Source organism: Conger conger, chromosome 4 (genome assembly GCF_963514075.1).
Source record: "Conger conger chromosome 4, fConCon1.1, whole genome shotgun sequence".
Taxonomy (NCBI): Eukaryota; Metazoa; Chordata; class Actinopteri; order Anguilliformes; family Congridae; genus Conger; species Conger conger.
Window position 1 is genome coordinate 11722468 of NC_083763.1, and position 20000 is coordinate 11742467.

Genomic DNA, 20000 nt, shown 5'->3' on the forward strand with positions numbered 1-20000 from the left:
GCCCCCTCACCCTGAGGTGACCCGCTACGGTCGTGACACACGAGAACATTCCGGAACGCACACCAGCCTGGTACACGGGAGTACAGAACTGCCTGGCTTAACCCCCCCCCTCCCTCCCCCCCCCCCCCCAGTACCGTCAAAGGAACACCGTGGTGACATTCTGCGGTCGCATTTAGCTCTCAGGGTGAGCACCAAACACAGTATTTGTTCTTTGGAAGTGGTGCACTCAGCACTTCTTAAATATCCCGGTCGGAGTAACACGACCGAGAGGAGATCTAAAGAGCTTCTGCGACTACCCAGTGGAGCGTGCGGCTACAACTGCTAAAACACCCCAAAAAAAAACATCCCGGTTCTTTCCACGAGGTACACGCCGGCAGGGGCCGGCCCCAAACCGAAACGGCAGTCGAGGGTTGACCGATATAGAAAAACAGGAAATGCGAAAGAAGACATGGCCAGTAAGACAAAAGAAAACTGGTCATTCGTAACGCTGGAACTAAACCAAACTACCTCCGGAATTACTGGCTCTTTATGATGATGCAGACATGTCAGGCTAGTTCTGCAGATGCTACCTGAGCAGAGCGTTGATGAAATATGTTCCAAATATAGCGAACGTGTCGATGTGACTGAACAAGTCGAGCGTTCACATGCAGAGTGGAAAGCAAACAGGGGCACTCCGCTCACACGCCAGAAGGAACCTGCATGTTCATTAAATGTTTACTTAAGATGACATTGGCGAAACGTGCCTGGTGCTCGCTAGCACACAAAAACAAAACAACGGCGAGACTAGGCTGGACTTCTGTGAACTTCACAAAATAATGAATATTTATAAAAGCGCAAGCTAAATAACACAAAGTTATTACAGTTGATTAGACTTAAGAAGGGGACAATCCCCCCTCGGATTAATGTGGGGTTACGGACCTTGTTCAAAGGCCCAACAACTGTGTGGATCTTATCATGGCTACACCAGGGCTTGAACCACCAATATTCATGTACCTTAGCCGCGAAGCTACCTCCTGCATGATAAACCCATGAAAACATTTAGAGTTTGGCTGTATTCCATAAATTACCATATACCTGGGAGGAAAACAAATGCGTCACTGTGACTAAATATTGTGAATGCATTTAAAATACGCCACCACTGAACTTTTGCATTCCTCAAACGCTTGGATGACATTGACACGCTTGAGGAAGGAAGTTGCCCATTTTCCCCACCCCAGGGACACAAAATGGGACGGTCACATTTTAGGAGACGTCCAGCGTACAGACTCATCTGCAAGTTGGGGATGAAAACTCAAGCATAGTTAAAAGCGCATTTCATGCTCGAGTGCTGCAGGTCGTACAGGCTGAGTGGCTGGGACGACACATCAAGAAGCCTGCTGCAGAGCACACACTCCTGACCACACACACACACACTCCTGACCACACACACTCCTGACCACACACACTCCTGACCACACACACACACACACACACACACACACACTCCTGACCACACACACACACACACACACACACGCTCCTGACTACGCGCACCCAGCAAGCACACACTCCTGACTACGCGCACACAGTAATTACACACACACACACACACTCCTGACTACACACACAGCAAGCACTCACACGCTCCTGACTACGCGCACACAGTAATTATACACACACACACACACACACACACTCCTGACTACACACACACAGCAAGCACAAACACACACTCCTGACTACACACACACAGCAAGCACAAACACACACTCCTGGCCACAAACAGATCGAGCATGCACACACTCCAGACTACAAACACAGCGAGCACGCACACACTCCAGACTACAAACACAGCGAGCACGCACACACTCCAGACTACAAACACAGCGAGCACGCACACAAACTCCTGACTCATAGGACTCCACTCATCCAGCTCCCCAGACATAACCTTTTCTATGTTCCACAGTCCATGCATCTGTTTCTCTCAAGTGTTTTCTTACACCACCAATATAAACAAACAGATGATATTCAGTGTACCAGGCTATAATGTTACGGTGCTTAAATGACTCAGCTTAGCATAAACACGGAGTGCGCCCTGCTCGGAGCAACACGCAGATCAATGTAATTACCGTTTCGCTGCGGCGGAAAAAACAGAACGAGCAAAGTTGAATCAGACGCCACGAATTCCGCCTGGTACCAGTCTAAATAAACGAAACCTGTCGAGTAACAAAGTCGGGCGATGAAGCAGTCTCTCACACTGCCACTGTTAAAGGACAACGTTGTACATGACACGAATACACGCATGCCGTTCAGAGCATTCATTCCTTATTCTCTACAAACAGATGACGGGAGCAGAAGATGTCGGGTCACATTAAAACACATTTTACAGAGACACGCGGAACATGAGCCAAGCAGCTGTAGGTCCCAATAAGGGCCCGTCTGAAAAGCCCTGAAGCTGCCATTTGTTACAGAAAGTTCATTGTAGTCACGCACTTTTCTTTTCCGGGACCCTTTCTGAACTGTAATCCCATACATAGAGTGAGGTCTAAGTACTTGGACAGTGGCACAATTTCTGTTGTTTTGGCTCCGTAGTCCATCACACTGGATTGATAATGGAACCATATGAGGTTAAAATGCAGCCGTCACCTTTAATATGCAGGTATGCACATCCATATTGGTTGATTAGTGTAGGAATGAAATTTGTACAGTTGTCACCCCCCCCCCCCCCAGTTGGCAGTTTCTCTGTTAGTCTGGTGTATTCAATCTCTTCCTTAGCGCATAAGAAAGTTTTCAGTATCTAGTCCCGATTCTAGGCTTTCGTTTTGTTGCCATTGGAGTCGGTTATTGGCGTTTGTGAATATGAGAACCAGAGCTGGGCCAATGAAGGTCCAGGAAGCCCAAATGAGGCAGAGAAATAAGAAAGAAAAAAAACAGGCGGAGACGAGGGCCAAACAATAGGCTTCCTGAAACGAACCGTTTGGAACACCGCAACGTTCCGATCCGATCGGAGGAGGAAGAGGAAGGAGCATGAAGGTGTGGCGGGCGTGAAAGCGCTGCGGAGAACGCCTCCGGGCATTCTGGGAAAACAAATAAAAAATAAAAAAAAGTCTGCGAGCCATAAAAAGGAAACATTCAAAGAGCTGAAGTCATTAATAACTCGACTTCTCCCCGCCGCAGTGAGAAATTCCACAGATTCCTCCCGCACACCATCCAAGGTCAACACCGAGGAGCCGGGCCCACAACGCCGTATGAATCCATGAATCCTAATCTGGCCCCTTCCGTATCTGTGAGACTCCACACATTCGGATTTTTACATATTTCTGGGAATTTGACCGTGATGAATTGCGTGTCAGGGACGGGGTCAGTGTGCCACCAGAACAGCCCCAAAAAGCAGCGTTCCAGCCGGGCAAAAGTGTGTGTGTGTGTGTGTAGTGTGTGTGAGTGTGTAGTGCGTGTGTGAGAGTGTGTGTGTAGTGTGTGTGTGTGTGTGTGTGTGTGTGTGTGTGTGTGTGTGTGTGTGTGTGTGTGCGTGGGTGTTCCCGCACCAAAACCAGTTCATCCAAATGCACAGAACAGGTCTTTCGCTGCTGGGTTGTGTGTTCTCAGAAACGGCTGATTTTTGCCAACAACATTTTACTCAAACATGAAACAGGCTTGCATTGCAATGAGCCCCAATTAGCTGGTTTTGACACATACGCAAAAAAAAAAAAGGAGTGGATTTGGAAGTGCCTCTAGCAACTGACTAACTAGCACCCTAACGAAATGAGAAATGTAAAAAAAACTGTTTGCATTTATTCATTTATTTTAATCAACCATAAATCCATCTGGAGATACAGTGCGAGGGACTGAAGAATCACTGGCTTTAAGCATGTAAACAAAACACAAAACATGACAAACACAGAAAATATAGAAAATGGCATCATGTTATAAATAACATCATTTGCAATGAGAAAGCAGTCATTTAGCAGGAATGTTTTTACATGTGAGGCGTGATGGAAGGGATTTGGCAGCGGACTGCACACAGACGCGTCTCCGGCTCGAACGCCCTTTCCTCCAACGTGACAAACAGCTTGCCGTCACCAGGAGAAGGCGAGCGGCATGTCCTCTTCAACGCACAACTGCCGCTCCTCCTCATCGCCCTGCGCGCATCTGGCAGCCGGACTCCCAGAACGCGGCCGTCCGTACCGGCATCGGGAACGCCGTCGGAAACGACTCGCGAAAAGTCCCGGGAATAACCGGGACGTTCCGTGCCAGAACATCTGCGCGATCGCAGCCGCGAGGAACGCCGCGGACCACACTCACACACTCACACACTCACACACTCACACACTCACACACTCACACACTCACACACTCACACACTCACACACTCACACTGCCAACGCCGCAAAAACACCCGGACTTTCGCCGGAACGTTTAGGAGTTAACGCGGAGCGGACCGTAAAACGATACAAACGTCTGGCCGCGCCGATCGGGATCGCTTTGAAAAACTACACCGCGAAACAATCCAAAATTCCACCTACTTCCCACAAGTCAGCTGAAGAATGGCTTTTGTGTTTAAGCCATTCCTTCAGGAAGAAATATCAAGCAGACCAGCAAAGAACTGATTTATACAACTGCTTCATGCAGCAACTTCAGCAACGAACAGAAATTGGCCTAGAAATGCAGCACCATGTATACTTAGCAAATGTGTATATACACATGCGAATAATAATGTATATATACACACGTGAAACACAGCTATAATTATTACACTTTAATTACACAGACACAAACACCTACACACAGATCTTAATTCACCCAGTCCAAGCGAATAATGAACACAAATGGCAACAGGTGGTCATTATTCACGATGGAAATGCAGCGCTCATATTCCGTGAGGCAACATTAAATATTTATGAGTGGCAGAACGGGAGGGTCGCCGCGGTTACGCAAGCACAGAGGCGTTTAGGGCTTTTACCAGCCGGAGCTGAAAGTACAGATGCGGAGGGGAAATCGATACAGGCCACGAGACAGGGGCCAGGCTGAGCCTGTCCAAATTCCCCCCCCCCCCCAAAAGAAACCTCCCAAAAGCCCGGAGGTCCCGTCTGGTTAGACGGAGAGGATCCAGAGGAGTGACAGGCGCCCGGGTCACCCCGTCCCTCCGGTCTGAACTGAATGTGCGAGCCGGGGAAATCCACACCGGTCAGGTGGAGGGTAGGTTACAGTCGGAGGGCCGGGCGACACCTGAACGTTTACCTTATTTGAACAATGCACACGAGGGGGGGGGGTTACTCCGCTATTACACGCATTAGATTCAGGGAGCCGTTTTTTCTAAACCGTATTCCTAAAAGAAGAATTGATTATGTAACACGGGGGTCGGCAACCCTGGTCCTGGAGAGCCGCAGGGTGTGCTGGCTTTCGTCTCCACCTTAAAATAAGCAAGCGACTCAGACCCAAGAAACCAGGTGAGGCGAGTTAACCGTGCAATCAACGGCTTTCATTGATCAATTAATGCCAAGCAACAACGAAAGCCAGCACGCCCTGCGGCTCTCCAGGACCAGGGTTGCCCACCCCTGATGTAACGGGTCGTTCCTAAAGCTGAAAATGCCGTCGCAGAGTCTTCTCCAAATCAGTAAAAACTGAGAAAAGAGTGCATCTAAACAAAAAGATCCACATCCCCGCTTTTCTGTTTACAACAAACAATCAGATATTAAGTGAACGCAATATGCCCGCATCCATGCAGTGCTTGTTCTTCGCTGATAACTGCACGTGCACAACCCCGCGAACTCTGCACTTTGCCAAGGTTTTGCGTGATGATGTGAACAGCGATCTGATCGCTGGCGATCGGCTAAATGCTAAATGTGAGCCAACAGTGCCTTCGCGAACACAGCTGCTTGCGTGCAGACCCGGGCAGGTTGGCTACTCCACCAGCACGCGGTGACATTTCAAAATCAAAGGGACCGTCTGGCTGTCTGATTGATTTACAGTCCAGGGAGAGAGGCCGGCTCCTCAGTGCTCCACCGTCAGAGGCAGGTAGAGACCTGTGTGGATATGGGCACACTGTCCCCAGTGACCGTGAGCCACTACACTCTCCAAAGCTCAACCTTCACAGGAGACGACATTAACCTCTTCAGCTGTGACATCACAATGCGATCGGAACGTTCCTAGTACCCTAACCGAACGTTCTAACGCTGATACAAAGATCACTACTGGTCATTTGGAGTTCCAGAACACTGGTGTAGAATTTTTAAAACATTCCAAATAACCTACTCTTCAAGGGGTCAAGGTGTGACATCACAAACATGTGATCAGAATGTCCTTAACTGAACATTCTAACGCTGATGCAACAATCAGTACTGGCAACAGCTTGGGAACAGATAGATGCAGAGTATTAAAGAGCCTAGGGGCTCAATTGAGACGATCGACAAATCTCTACAAGGGAAAATTACACATCTTTCTCGCCCTTATCGTAAATCCTCACACAGCTCCAGTTTATTCGGTACCTCAAAGGCCGTCACGGCACCAAGTCAGCAATTGGGTGCATCGTTTCAGGTGCAAATTTACTCCACAGTTACAGCGGGGAGGGGGGCTAGGGCCTGTAAAGGTTCAGAAATCAATCTGCAAGCGGGCGGATGGGCGATGGATCCAACCGTAAACGTGTTTTATCAAACTGCACTGGTCAACTGCACACAGCACTTCCGAGGCGCTGTCGTGGTCAAACAAGATAATGCTCCATTAACTCTGAGCGCACCCTGCCAGAGGCCTGGAAGCTATGAATTAAACAATTCCTCCCCGACGCGTTTGGCGAGTACGGTACTTTAATTCACTGCGCTCTGAGTTCCGGCTCCAGCGCAAATTACCGCACCAGAACCAGCCCTGCTTAGCAGAGGCTGGCCTACCCAAAAGTTAGACGCGTCTCCTTTAAAACTCCCGTTTCGGGTTTATAAATAGCCATCCACTGTGGCAGGGTAAAGTTGCCACACGTTTACCTTTTGACTGAGAAGAGAGGGGAGTGGGGAAAAAGTTCTCGGAAGGCAGAGGGAAAAGAAAACAAAGTATTAAAATGTAAAATGCCTCACAGTGTGCGTTGCGGGACTACCACTCACCAAAACTGCTCCTTAATGCAGTGGCAGGACGTGAGGGTGTCCGTGCGAGTGCGTGTGCGCACGTCAGTGTGGGTTTGTATACGCGCGTTTGTACTTGTGTGCATGTATGTACATTTGCGCAGGGTAGAGCTCCACAAACACACCAGCGCTCAAACTGGGACAAAACCGCTTCCTGATGCCGCGCTGGAAGCCAAAACAAATGAGCCGCTTTGAGCTTTGAATAAGAGGCACTGCAAACGCTTCTCTTTAGCACGATCACGACAGGGAGGAGGATGGGGGAAACAGCTCCTCTGACAATAAACTAACAATAATAATACTTTCATAACTTATTTAGCTGACACATTTATCCAAAGCAACATACAGTTGATTAGACTAAGCAGGGGACAGGAGCAATGTGGGGTTAAAGGCCTTGCTCAAGGGCCAAACAGCTGTGCAGATCATATTGTGGCTACACCACCAACCTGCAGGCTCTTCTCTCTGGGCACACACAGCAGGTAGGACTAACACCTGCCTCTGCTTCCCCTCAGCCTGCCCACAGGGTTACAGCTGAACACACCACCTGCTGAACATACCACCTGCACATCTCCAGCTAATGTCTGCCCATCGGGGATACAGCTGAACACACCACCTGCACATCTCCAGCTCATGTCTCAACCCACGACCATTTTAATTTCCTCTCCCACGGCAAGCTGCTTTTCTCTCTTAGTCTGTGATTTCATTTTGATAACGTCCCCGTGATGTCACACGCAAAGCTGTGCCCTATGCCCGACCAGCCTTACTGCAGTGCGTGAAGCTGACCTTTGACCCCCACCAGGCCAGCCTCGTCTCTGTGAGGTCACGCCTGTCAGAGTCACAATGGCTGGAGAACAACACCACGGCAACCGGGAGCGTATCTGGGGTTATGGGGAGTTTCAGAGCCACTAGAAGCATCCAGCGCTGTTGTCCAGAGTAGTCATGAAAATACATTGGGTGTCCCCTGTGCTATGATGACCACTATAGCCCAGCATACAGAGTCATTCTGCCACAGAAACTGCCAAAGACAGCAGGGCTGAAACTCATCTCCCACAGACATCCCTGTGCTGGGTTTCCCCTCCGTTCAGTCCACAGGCAGTCTGTTCAAACGTGTGACTGTGTATACCAACACAGCAGGCTAAAACACATACCTGTGCACACACACACGCGCGCTCACACGCTCACACGCATACACACAGTCAGCGAGCAGATCACCCAAAGTGTGAATCCCCCAACATCAGTGCCAAGCTGGAGGGCAGGGTGAGAGAGAGAGGGGGAGAGGGGGGGAGAGGGTGTGAGAGAGAGAGAGAGAGAGAGAGAGAGGGTGTGAGAGAGAGAGAGAGAGAGAGAGAGAGAGAGAGAGAGAGAGAGAGAGAGAGAGATGACTGATCTTTGACAACAGTGTTGTGTCGCCCCTGATGACGGCGGTCTGATCGCTCCACGCCGCCCCACGGCACGTTTCACGCTTCGCCCGAGGGAGGCCGTCACCGCGTTATTCTCCCGTCCTGCTGACGTCCACCGCCCGCGAATCCCGCGCGCAAAAGCCCACCCGCCACCTGTCACTCGGTCATGCTCCTGCGCCCCGTACGCGGCCGTGTCGCCCCACCCCGCTGCCGTCGTGTCACAGCCACGTTTAGAGAGAGAGAGTTCAGATCACTCCCTGCTTGTTCCGCTCCGTGTTCTCCCTTTGTCAGCACAAATGATTCTCGGGAACATGACAGTACTATCTGCCTGTCTTTTGTGTGCCTGTGCCACTTGACAACGCACAGAACTGTATTTGTAAGCCTGTGTTCTGGGGGCAAGCCGTCAGCCTCTGCACGAACAGAAGACTTAACCCTTTGAAGAGCGGGTTTTTTGGAACGTATTTTACGGAATTAAGTCAGTGCTCTAGAACTGTTCCGTTAAGAACGTTCTTATCACATTTGCGACCACACACTTCACAGGGTTAATGATGGGGCTGACAGAACACGACAGAATACTCCTTTGAACCTACCCTTCCCTAGCGAGGTTACAGTTGCACTCAAGGGTTAAAAATGTTCCTAGCTGCGATACTTGACATTGTTTACAGATTTGGGAAAAGGGCCTTTGACACTATCAATTAAACCATTTGGTGATTTTTTTTTTTTTTTTTTTACTTTTACAACACAATTTAGTGTAGTTCTAACTATATTTCTAAGAACAGGAACAAAGCATGTTTGAAAAAAGTGAAACATGGATTTCATAAACGCAAGTCCATCTAGAGACTGTTGCGGGAAATTAACACCAGGCTTAAAACAGCTTGCAATGTGTGTCCATCCACACTGGTGCAGTAACTTACAGAAACAAAACTAAATTCCATACCAGGCAGAAGAAACCATAAAAATGCATTGCTGCAGATACATATGGGAATTTTTTTTTTTTTTTTTTTTAAATCTTTTTATTTATATATATATCCGGTGATTTCTGCACTGTGCAACTGGATCACATTTTGAGCTTGGTTTCCGGTTTCAATTTGAATAGTTTTATTTGTGTCGTTTAAATTTTGTCCTTAAGAAAATAAGTTAGTTGGCTGTTAAACATTAGATAAATGAGAAACGTTGGCCCCCATACAGTAAATGCCACTTATTTGCTTAGAGGCAGGCCATGGGAACGAGAGCTGTGTAATGGGGTTGTGTTAGTCAGGGCCTTGTGGAAATGTTGGGGATTTTGCCTTTGGTCAATAATGCATGAAATTTAGCTCAACTTTAGGTATGCCCTGTAAAATTCCACATATCTTCTCTGGTAAAACTAGTTCTAGAACCAAACAAGTTCTAGAAGCATACGAGTACTAGAAATACAGCAATCCGATGACAGCAATAGCCATCGCTAAAACTTTTGCATTACACTTACCATGGAAATCACTGGAAACGAAGCCTCATGAAAAAGGACACCACTCAAAACACAAAAACCTGGCCAACACTAGCCCGTTTTGCTCGCGCACGGTGTTTAAACTTGAGAAACACATTTCTTTCTACTGAGCACGCTCGGTCTATCCCAGTTCGTGTAATGGCATGTGCGGCACCCCGGATATAGCAATGAAGAACCCAGCAAACCCTCTCTCCCAGTCCCGGCTGCTGTCAACAGCAACCAGCTTGGCGTGAGTCCATCGAAAAACGGGAGGGATTGGCAAACAGAACTAGCCACAAACGCATATCTACTCAATCTTAATCAACTACAATTCCCTGCAATCTAAAAAGAGATGCACCATTCAAACTGAGCACTGACACAGACGACCACAATTAAGTTTCTGCTTCCTGCCATCTTGAGTGACCAGTAAATACTTGCAGTATACAAACGCTGCAGTCGAAACACAGCATTCCTGCGCCCTCAGGTAAATGTGCAGATGTGACGGACAGTTCTCTTCAACCAAACCAACTTTCTTAAAATCAATGCCATAACCAAATAAATTGATGCTTGGTATTTAAGTGTAATTAATGTTGAAATGTATGTTGAGACCCCTCTCCAGCATTGAATGTCATATTAAAAGGAAGTTGGTGGCCTGACCCTTGTAGCTCGGTTTGTGGGGCAACGGTTCCTGGGACACAGCACATTGTGTCTTGTCAATGATAGATGCCTGCAAATCAGTGCGACGCTGCAAAGTCTTTATGCGATGAGTCATGAATTCTCTTGGTCAAGCGTAGTCCCTTACAAGGGTAAACTACAATCCCCAGGGTAGCCTGTGAGACTTCCTGGTAGCTACACTGCGCAGCAAGGCCGTGGCCTTTCCGTTAGCTTCGCTATCAGTTCACTGGTGTTCACACCAGCTCGTGCTAAGTCACTGCATCAAAAAATGATCGTGCTGATAAGCTGCACAAGAGCTGCAGCAGATTATAACGTGCTTCCGTTCGGAGCTGCCAATACTGGTTTTAAACTTAATATGGGATGCGACCATTTATATCTGTTGTATTTAAAGGGAGTGGCCCTTTAAATACTTTCTTGCCAGAAATAATAGTGATGAACTAAGTTTGTTACAAGCGCAGAGCGGGGAGAAAAGGAGGTCATGCACTCTCACACCGTTCTGAATTTTCCTCGCGCTTTGCACAAATTCAGCAAGTTTGTGATACATTTCTGACTTGACGCTTCAACACAGCAGCCAATTCCTGCACTGCTTCGCATACCACGGTGCGTTCTGGGGTTTTTTTCATCCCCCAAAGACCAGCAATGTATCCTATATCAATGTACCAAGTCACCACTAACAAATTCACCCTGTTAAATATCTGTGCCATGACGCGGCCATTTACAAGACAGTGACACAGACTATTACCCCCTACGTTCTATGTATGATTCCAACAACCCATAGCATATAAATTACAACCCGGAGTTATCGACATTAATGTTTAGAAAACGAATACATTGGGTAGACACGATTTGAGGCTAGCTAAAGAAACCAACTTAATGATTAGAAAAGTTCTGTCACGCGCAGCATATTTAGTATGATACAACTTGCAATACTATTGAGCTTTTTTTTGGAAAATTTTGAAACGACCCACGACAGGAACTGTGCGTGTCCCAACGAAATCAAACCTTTATATTACAAATCCATGAGCTTAAAATGCATAAAAGGTAAGGTTTAGTCGAATCTACTCCACGCAACGTACTTCGCTATACGTTTGGCTATGTTAAGCTAAACAACGATGGACCTTTAGCATTTTCTTGCAGCAACTATCAAATCACCTTGCTATAGCTAAGGCATCGGCTAAAGCTTTGTATGGTTTGTATGGCTTTCCAACTTGTTGCTTCTTTCAGCTTCATATGGGTGGGCAAAGCAGCTAGCAAGGTTGTTAGCCAGTCTGGGCTTTAAGGACTGACCTGGTACTATGTACAGCCAATTAGTTGGCCAGCTAACGTTAGCTAAGACGTTTATTCACGAAACAGGACTGATGTCCATTTAGCTAGATAACAACTCAATACAATTCGGCTGTTAGCCGAAGTTACTAGCTAGCTATAAAGTTATACACTATATTTAGCCAAGTGTGTATCGTTAATTTGCTCGATATCATTGTCACGTCAGCTGGTTAGCGTTTTTATTGCCAAAACTAGGCTAGCTACATAAATTAGCGACTTAATGATATACCATTGTTAAACCACGATAGTGGTAGCTAGACACAAACGTCAGTTGGCTAACTTAACTAGTTGCGTTACTGGCAATTAAGACTGCTAGTTCGAAATCTGCTAACCAGAACCTCACCATAAACTCTTCAGCTAACTTTAGCTAATTTCGTGGTTTGAGCTGGCAGGTTAGCCAACTAACATCAGGAGATTAGTTAGCATAGCAGCCAGAAGGTCAACTAGTGTTCGTTAGCTCGGTATAGAGCCATTTCTAGTCAGTTGGTAGCTAGCTAACTAGCTAGAAATTCACATGCGTAGTATGAGGTACCTAGTTGGGTCGAAAAATAATGATACTCTTGGTAGTTGGTCAATTTTGTAGCTAGCAAACAAGTTAGCCAAGTGGTCTGTCGTGTGGACTCAAGAGCTCTTGATTTACCGAGTATTGGTCATTTATCCAATGTAAGAACGTTAACCGAGCAAACTACAGCCGTATTAAGTCTGTCTGGGGAAACATTATAGCTTTATAGCCAACCACCTAAACATTAAATATACAAAGGGCATCTAGTAGAAGCTAGCTGCTTTGTGATTTAGTTTGAGTCATTTCTTCATGCAACTGAACTGACGGATTTATGAGCATGTAGCTAGCAGTGACTACTACTAGCTGACTACGGCAATTAAAGGCGAGCTGTACAAGGTAGCTTGTAGCTAGACAAGCAAACTGGTAAATGCTATCATTAGCTAACCGAGTAACTTAACCTTTCCACAAGACTCCCAGCGAAACCTAACTGACGAGCGCAACAAAAAGCAGACACAGCAGAACCCGTTAGCTAGCTAGCCATGGATATGACTCAAAAAGCCCAGCTGGCTAGCTCACCTAAGCTAACTAGCTAGCTAGGCACCTAACGTTACCGCAGCAATGGCAAGATCTCTTCCAAGTCTTGTGGCAAAGTTTATAGGGTCGGCCGAATTGAATTTGTCCCTTACCTTGTTGGTCTGATAGGCCTCGAAGGCTCTCAAGGCGCTGTCAGTAAGTTTAACGTGAAAGACCGAGACGTTGCTGCCATTGCTCACTCTTCCACAGGACAGTCCGTAGCACTGCTCCTCCTTCAGCGCCGCCATCTTGCTACCATTTCCACCACGCTCACGCGCCCCCTCAGTAAACGCAACAAAACTCCCTTTGGCCACAAATGAATATTCATGAAACACGAGCAGCGTGCATAAGAAGGTGGGCGTGATTTAGTAACAAAAAAAACCGAGGCTTAGATTAATTATTCATTAGGCACTTCGAGCTCTCCGCCTGGGTTATGAATATGTATCAGAATGTGGGTGTGTTCATACGTTTGTGGGCTGGCCATCGAGTGCTTTGGCATGCTCGCGAGCCTTCTCGCACTGGTTTAGATAAACGTCATGCACCTTCTCGCTCATAGATACGCTGTCTCCCGGACAATTCCGGTGTCATTACTTATTAATAACCTGAAATGAAATGCGAGGAGACTCCCCACGAGTCCCTTTCACCCTGGGTCTTTTGGGAAGGTGCGTAGGAAGGGGGAAAACATGAGGCCAGGCGAATTGCGTCAGTAGACGTCAAAGCGTGACACAATCCATCATCCAGGAAGGTCCCATTAAAAAGGATATGCACACGTAATCTGCGCAGTCTGTTTGTGGTTAAATCCACTTATCTACAATGAACCAGCATTACTCCTGCATTTTTACAGCTACTGCTAAAAAGGCAGACATACTTAAATCATTTGTCAGGACGGTTTATGTGCATCTCCTCAACATATCCTGGCACTGTAATATAATTATATAATAGATAACTACCAGTTTTAGGATTAAACATTCAAAAGCAGAACTCTCTCAATGGTCATTGGCTGGGTCTCTTATTTGAGGAAATATAAAAAAAATAAATGACTGTGTTGACGTAAGGGAACACAGTCTGCCGGAACTGCACAATGAAAAATGAGGACACGGTGGGGTTTTTCAGTAGACGGTAGCTGGAAGAAAGTAGTGACCAACTCCTCTCGAGTTTCAGCCACTAACTAAGGGAAATATCACAGCTCACAGCTGCTCTCCCCAGTTTCCCTCTCACTACGGACTGAGAAATCCACTGCTGGTCAGAGCAAAACTGAACAGAGAGCCATAACCACACAAAAACTCTTTTACACTGGAAGCATTGAAACCAAGTGACAAATCTGGAACTGATGGCCAAAGATGACTCATATATGTAGGATGTAATAACATTTTGAAGAAAAAAAACAAAAACAAAACATTTTTTTTTTAGTACCTCATTCTAAACTTCCACTTAATGTACCGGAACTTCCGATTGTGAGACTTTGAGACTGGGTACACAACACCAGAAAAATAAAATGTAAAACGTAGCACTAAGATGGTCTGCATTTCAATGTGATTTCAAAAAGAAATGGCACAGAATTGTAGAGGAGTAAAACACACAGCCCCGTGTTAGCACCAGGAGCAGCGCGTTAAAGGACCCTGTGTGAGGAGAAGGTTTTCTTGGAAGTGAAAATATTTTCGCTCAGACGAAAGGCAAAACGAGAAAAGACAAGGAAACGGGCATATAAACATGGCTTTAATAACACTGTAGACTGTAGAGAAAAATAAAAATACATCTTGAAACCAATACATCTCAGCAGTCGGGAGGAATTTCACGAGAAATGTGATCTGTGAAAGCACCACGCTCTCACTAAGCCGGCAGTTTTTGCCACTTTATTTAACCTCGGCATTCGACAAGTCTCTTGTCAGACTAACAGCTTGTAGTACATTTTTTAAAATATATTAACAAGGATTCTTATTCCAGTTCACCCACCCCTCCCTCCACCAACTAGTACCAGACATGGCACTTAATTGTATTCACTACATTTAATAATAATAATACAGCACATTGGCTCAATACTTTCAGGCTGAAGCCCTTCTTCCAGTACGGTCGTATTCTACGACAGAAACATGCTTCATGGGAACGTGGTCTCGACTCCGAAGACACCTGAAAAACAGCAACCCTGCCTGTCAGAGAGGGATCAACTGGGCTTATGACAACAGCTCCAGCTGTCTGAGTTAATGAATAACATGTAATACCCAGTACTCCACCCCTAATTCCTTTCCTTATCCCCATGTTAACAGTATAATAGTGTTTCTGTTGCTTAGCGCAGCCACGGCTGGTGGACTGCATTAACTCCCAATGAGCCCAGGTCTGAGGTTAGTAGCAGACAATGGCAGTACGAGTTAGAAAGGGTCTCATTTTTCACAGTATGAAGCCTTAATTTAAAAGGATTTTAAATGACACACACAACCTATGTTTTTTTTTTTTTTTTACCCCCCCCCCCCTTTCGCAGTTTAATGAAAAAATGGATACAGGAGACCGCATTCTAGGGAGTCTTAAGACAGCGTCTCTATTGAAAAACCTCAGATCTGGGTTTTGTCCAGACCTTTTGTCAAAATTGCCGATTCTTCTCCCTCCCCTCGCTGATCCCATTGAACCGGTTGCCCGGAGCGGAGCCAGGCGATAATTTAAACTGCTTTGCAAATCCCAGTGATTTAGATGGACCTTTGGCTCCTGGGGCCTGCAGTTGAACTAACACACGGAACGCACCTCGCGACCGGCTCCGTAGGCCGTCACGCTCTGCACACCGTCGCCCAAGAGGCTGTTGAACCTCAACCTAACTTTGTTCAACCTCAACCTAACCCCCCCCTCTGGCCGCCAGCAGCCCAGTAGCATCACCGACACGCCGGTCCGCCCAGCGCCGGCAGAACCAGACAGAACTGTGAGGCAACAAAACGCATTTAATCGCGCCGAAAGACGCGGCGGTTTCACAACGCCCCTGTTGCACACGCCTGAACGTCTGGAACGCCTGCACGCAGGGCCGGATCCTGAGCGAGCGCACATGCTTTTTCCGTCCGTGACACCAACAAACGAACGCTGCTGGTAAGCACATACGACAACACGTAGAGAGTCCGGTCCTTGAAAGTAATACTTCGGCTTAAGACAAACACATTCTCAAAGACAAAGCTAAATCAATGTAATAATTACCAAAAAACGATCTCTGTAAAAAAACAACAAAAAAAAAAAACTTGGTCTCAGAGACATGAAAGGGGAGCGGAGGAAGACTCCCTGGAGAATCACTTCACAGACGTTCACTCCAGCTGCGAAGTCCTTTCCCCGGTATCGGCAAAAGCAACAACACATGAAAAAAGAAAAAAAAGAAAAGAAAAAAAAAATCCCCAATAATGAAGAGTTAAGCTCTGCTCAGCAAGCATGTTCTGCTGTCAATCACTCTCCCCACTTCCTCGTGGCCAAATAAGGCCTTCCTCATTCTACAGAAAAACAGCTCTAGGCTTAGTGCTTGTAATGGTACATGTTTACAAGAAGGCTAGGCTGAAAAGAGAGAATTCACACACACTTTGTGGTCTCAGCAGGAAAACCACCCGAACATCACTAGACACGTACATACATTTTACATGTGGCTGAAACATTACCCGGCTGAACATTAGCAACTAAATGCTTAATTCATATGTTCAATCATTAGTAAGGAGAGAAGAGAGTCAAATAGCACTGGCAGGCATACATGTTTAGTCTCCAGTCATATATAATATACACAGACGTCACTTTTCACATTTGAACACGAGCTAGACAATTCTTCCATCGCTGTCTTTCAAAGATGTGATAGACAACGGCATTTGAAACTTGCTGCACAAACCGGGACGGGCCACCGTCAGAACCCTTTAGCGGTAGGAGTCCTACGACCACCTGAGGGCACAGCCAAAGCCAGCAATAGGGGACTGCTTTCTGTGTGCCTCGTTCTGGAGGAGTGGGTAGGTCCACCAGCGTCCTGGTCCCGTTTAGTTTCTGGCAGCGATGACCACAGACAAGGCCACTCCCCCGATGGCAACTGCAGTGGCTCCGAACAGCCATTTCCAGGTGAGGCCCTGGAAGAGAGGGGGAGAGAGAGAGAGAGGAGAGAGAGAGAGAGAGAGAGAGAGAGAGAGAGAGGCGCAGAAGAGAGAAGAGCCCGTGTTGTTTACCAGGCAGAAGAGACTCTCCACTCCAGCGCCTCGTGGGCTGGTGCACAAGTCACGTCTGTAAACTTGCCAATACGCCGATGTGGTGAGCCAATGTCAGGCCGCACCTGCAAGGTCATGCAGGCCTCTAAAGGTCATCTAGCGCCCTGACGGGTCGGCAAGTCGCATTTAAATAGTGAGCAACTGGAGTACATGCACGCATACACACACACACACATGCATACACACACACAAACACACACACAGACACACACACATGCATGCATGCACGCACGCACACACACACACACACACACACACACACAGACAGACAGACAGACGCATGCATGCATGCATACACGCACACACACACACACACACACAGCGATGTCCTTCAGAACCCGTCTCTGCGTCAACAAATTGCTCAATGTGAGGCCATTTCCTTTTCTTGCGCAAGTAAGCCACTGTGTGACGAGTCGCTGAGGAGAAGGATCCATGAGGGAAGATTCAACTCAGGCAAACAGATACTGTATGTCGTACACTGCCTCTTCGCTGTGCGCTCCCGTCCGAGTCCCTTACACAACTTTAGCATCTCTGATGCCATCAAGCAGAGCTGCCCAACCCTGTTTCTGGAGACCTACTGTCCTGTAGGTTTTCACACCGACCGTAACAAAGCACACCTCACTCAACAGGTAGAGAGATCTCATTGAGCTGTAAATTACTAGAATCAGGTGTGCCCTTAGGGGGAGAAATGAAAGCATACAGGGACTGTAGATTTCCAGGAACAGGGTTGGGCAGCCCTGCTGTAGAGCTGGGATGATCAAACCTGGTCCTCGAAAACAACCGTCTTCACACCTGACTGGAAAAGCAGCAGTTCTCAGGCCTGGAGGAACAGGGCTATAGAGCGTGTGTACTTTCACCATCAGACTCACCCAAGAGGACTTGGCCTTGTGTTTCTGCACAGGCCCTGGGGACGGGTTCCCCAGCATCTTCTTGTACAGGGCCTGCTCCTTCCCCTTCTGCTCCGAGTGCTTCTTCACCAGCTTGGACAGCTCTGCGTGGATGGTCTAGAGAGAGGACACGGGAGGTTTACAAAGCGGCTTACAGTTGATTAGACTAAACAGGGGGACAATCCCCCTGGAGCAATGTTGGGGTTAAGGGCCCAACAGCTGCATGGATCTTATTGTGGCTACACCGGGGCTTGAACCACCAACCTTCCAGGTACCGGTCATGTAACTTAGCCACTAGGCTACAGTTTTTGGGCCAAAGTTCAAGAGATCTTGAAACTCAAGAGATGCTAACTTCGTCATTATCACCAAACAAGTCACGTTTTCTAGCAAAGAACTCTACTCTAAAGTTGCTTTCACATGATCGGCGTCAAAGCCATTAAATTCCTATGGAGGGAGCATTGAAGCCCGACTTGGCGGCTACGCTAAGCCTGGTATAGCACACAGCTGAAAATAAAGCCAAGTTGAGCGGCATCAGGTTTAAAATTGTTTAAACTTTGACCTTGTTTGAAGCTGACCTTTCCTAGCGTATCCAATCACATCACGGCTTTGTATGAAGCAGGCCTACACTACACCTAGCAACACAGACAGAGTCGCTTCACGTAGGCTACATGGCTAACTGAGTTAGCCCGGTTAGTTTCTTGACGTTTTGGGATAAACTCAATATTATTGTTTTCATAAAGCGGGTACGCAATTCAGCCATTTATAACCACCGACAACCTGCTACTATCATGTATTGTTGCGGCTTGTTACAGTTTAACAAACTAACGGCTTCCTGGATAGATGACGACAAGTTTCAACAACTGGCGGCACTCGATTCTTCTCAAGTTTAGTCAACGCCTTACTTGGAGTTTTGAACACAGAGTTTGACGCTGATCACGTGAAAGCAGCTTTACAATTATACAGAAGGGGCACGTCTTAGTAATACTGCAAAAGCATATCGACGGCATTTGATATAGAGCAGGGCCAGAAGAAAATATAACCCTTAAAAGTACTTAAAGGTAGCTGGACACTATATACATCAGTCCGAAAGGCGATATCCTTATTACTAGTGGTAGAGTTGTGCCCAGGTATAAACTGAGGCTTATAACCACAAAGTGAGAGCAGCCCACATGAAAAATAACACGACCATAATGTAAGTAACAATCAATATAAAGAACTCAAATTCTTTACATTTCTTCATTCCGACATCACTTTAAAAGTTATGGGCATTTCAGAGTCACAAGTGACCTCAACTCCCCATACGCTCACAACTCGGATTTCCGCCGTACATTCCCTTGACGACGAGTCAGACGGCGACTCGCTGATGTAAAATGGAGTCGGGCTCAACTCGAACGTTCAGCGGAAAAAAAACGTCACTGAACTGGCTCGCGTAGAGCACTTTCATCTCATTAGATTCTTCAACGGGGCTGACACCTCACTCCAAGATCTCCCTGCGGTTCACAGGAACTGATACAGGGTGACAGAAGAAGTGGTTTCCCCTCACTGAGGAAGTGGAACAGCGTGTGTGTGAACAATACGTCTATTCACCGATTCCACCACATCAGATGTGACAGCGACTCACGTTGCCAGCCCTGTATGCATTTTTGATGGCATCAGCTGTGATGGCATCCCAGAAAACCTTCAGGGCCCCCCCCACCCCCACCCCCCACCACTACTGTTCAGCCTTAAACTCGTGTACAGAAGAACAGAATCTCAGTACAGCAGAATCTAAACTCTAGTGCTCACTCCAGTACAGCTAGTGCACACTCCTGCACAGTCCACCCTATACTCTAGTGCACTCACCAGCAGAGTATACCCTACATTCTAGTCCACTCTCTAGAACAGGAGACCCTAA

General features: G+C 47.0%; 2 protein-coding genes across 2 annotated transcripts in view; both read right to left on the minus strand.

The window, feature by feature from the left end:
- The window catches only part of ell (elongation factor RNA polymerase II), a 57854-nt gene extending 44534 nt beyond the window's left edge, over nt 1–13320 (minus strand). Inside the window, 1 exon segment of the mRNA XM_061239675.1 lies at nt 13131–13320. Coding sequence (XP_061095659.1) covers nt 13131–13265 — 135 coding nt within the window. The 5' untranslated portion in view covers nt 13266–13320.
- Nucleotides 13321–14720: 1400 nt separating this feature from the next.
- Nucleotides 14721–20000, minus strand: part of fkbp8 (FKBP prolyl isomerase 8) — an 18148-nt gene continuing 12868 nt past the window's right edge. The window contains exons 9-10 of the mRNA XM_061239357.1: nt 18089–18223; nt 14721–17084 (exon numbers count right to left, since the gene is read on the minus strand). Coding sequence (XP_061095341.1) covers nt 16998–17084; nt 18089–18223 — 222 coding nt within the window. The 3' untranslated portion in view covers nt 14721–16997. The remainder of the gene's footprint in view (nt 17085–18088; nt 18224–20000) is intronic.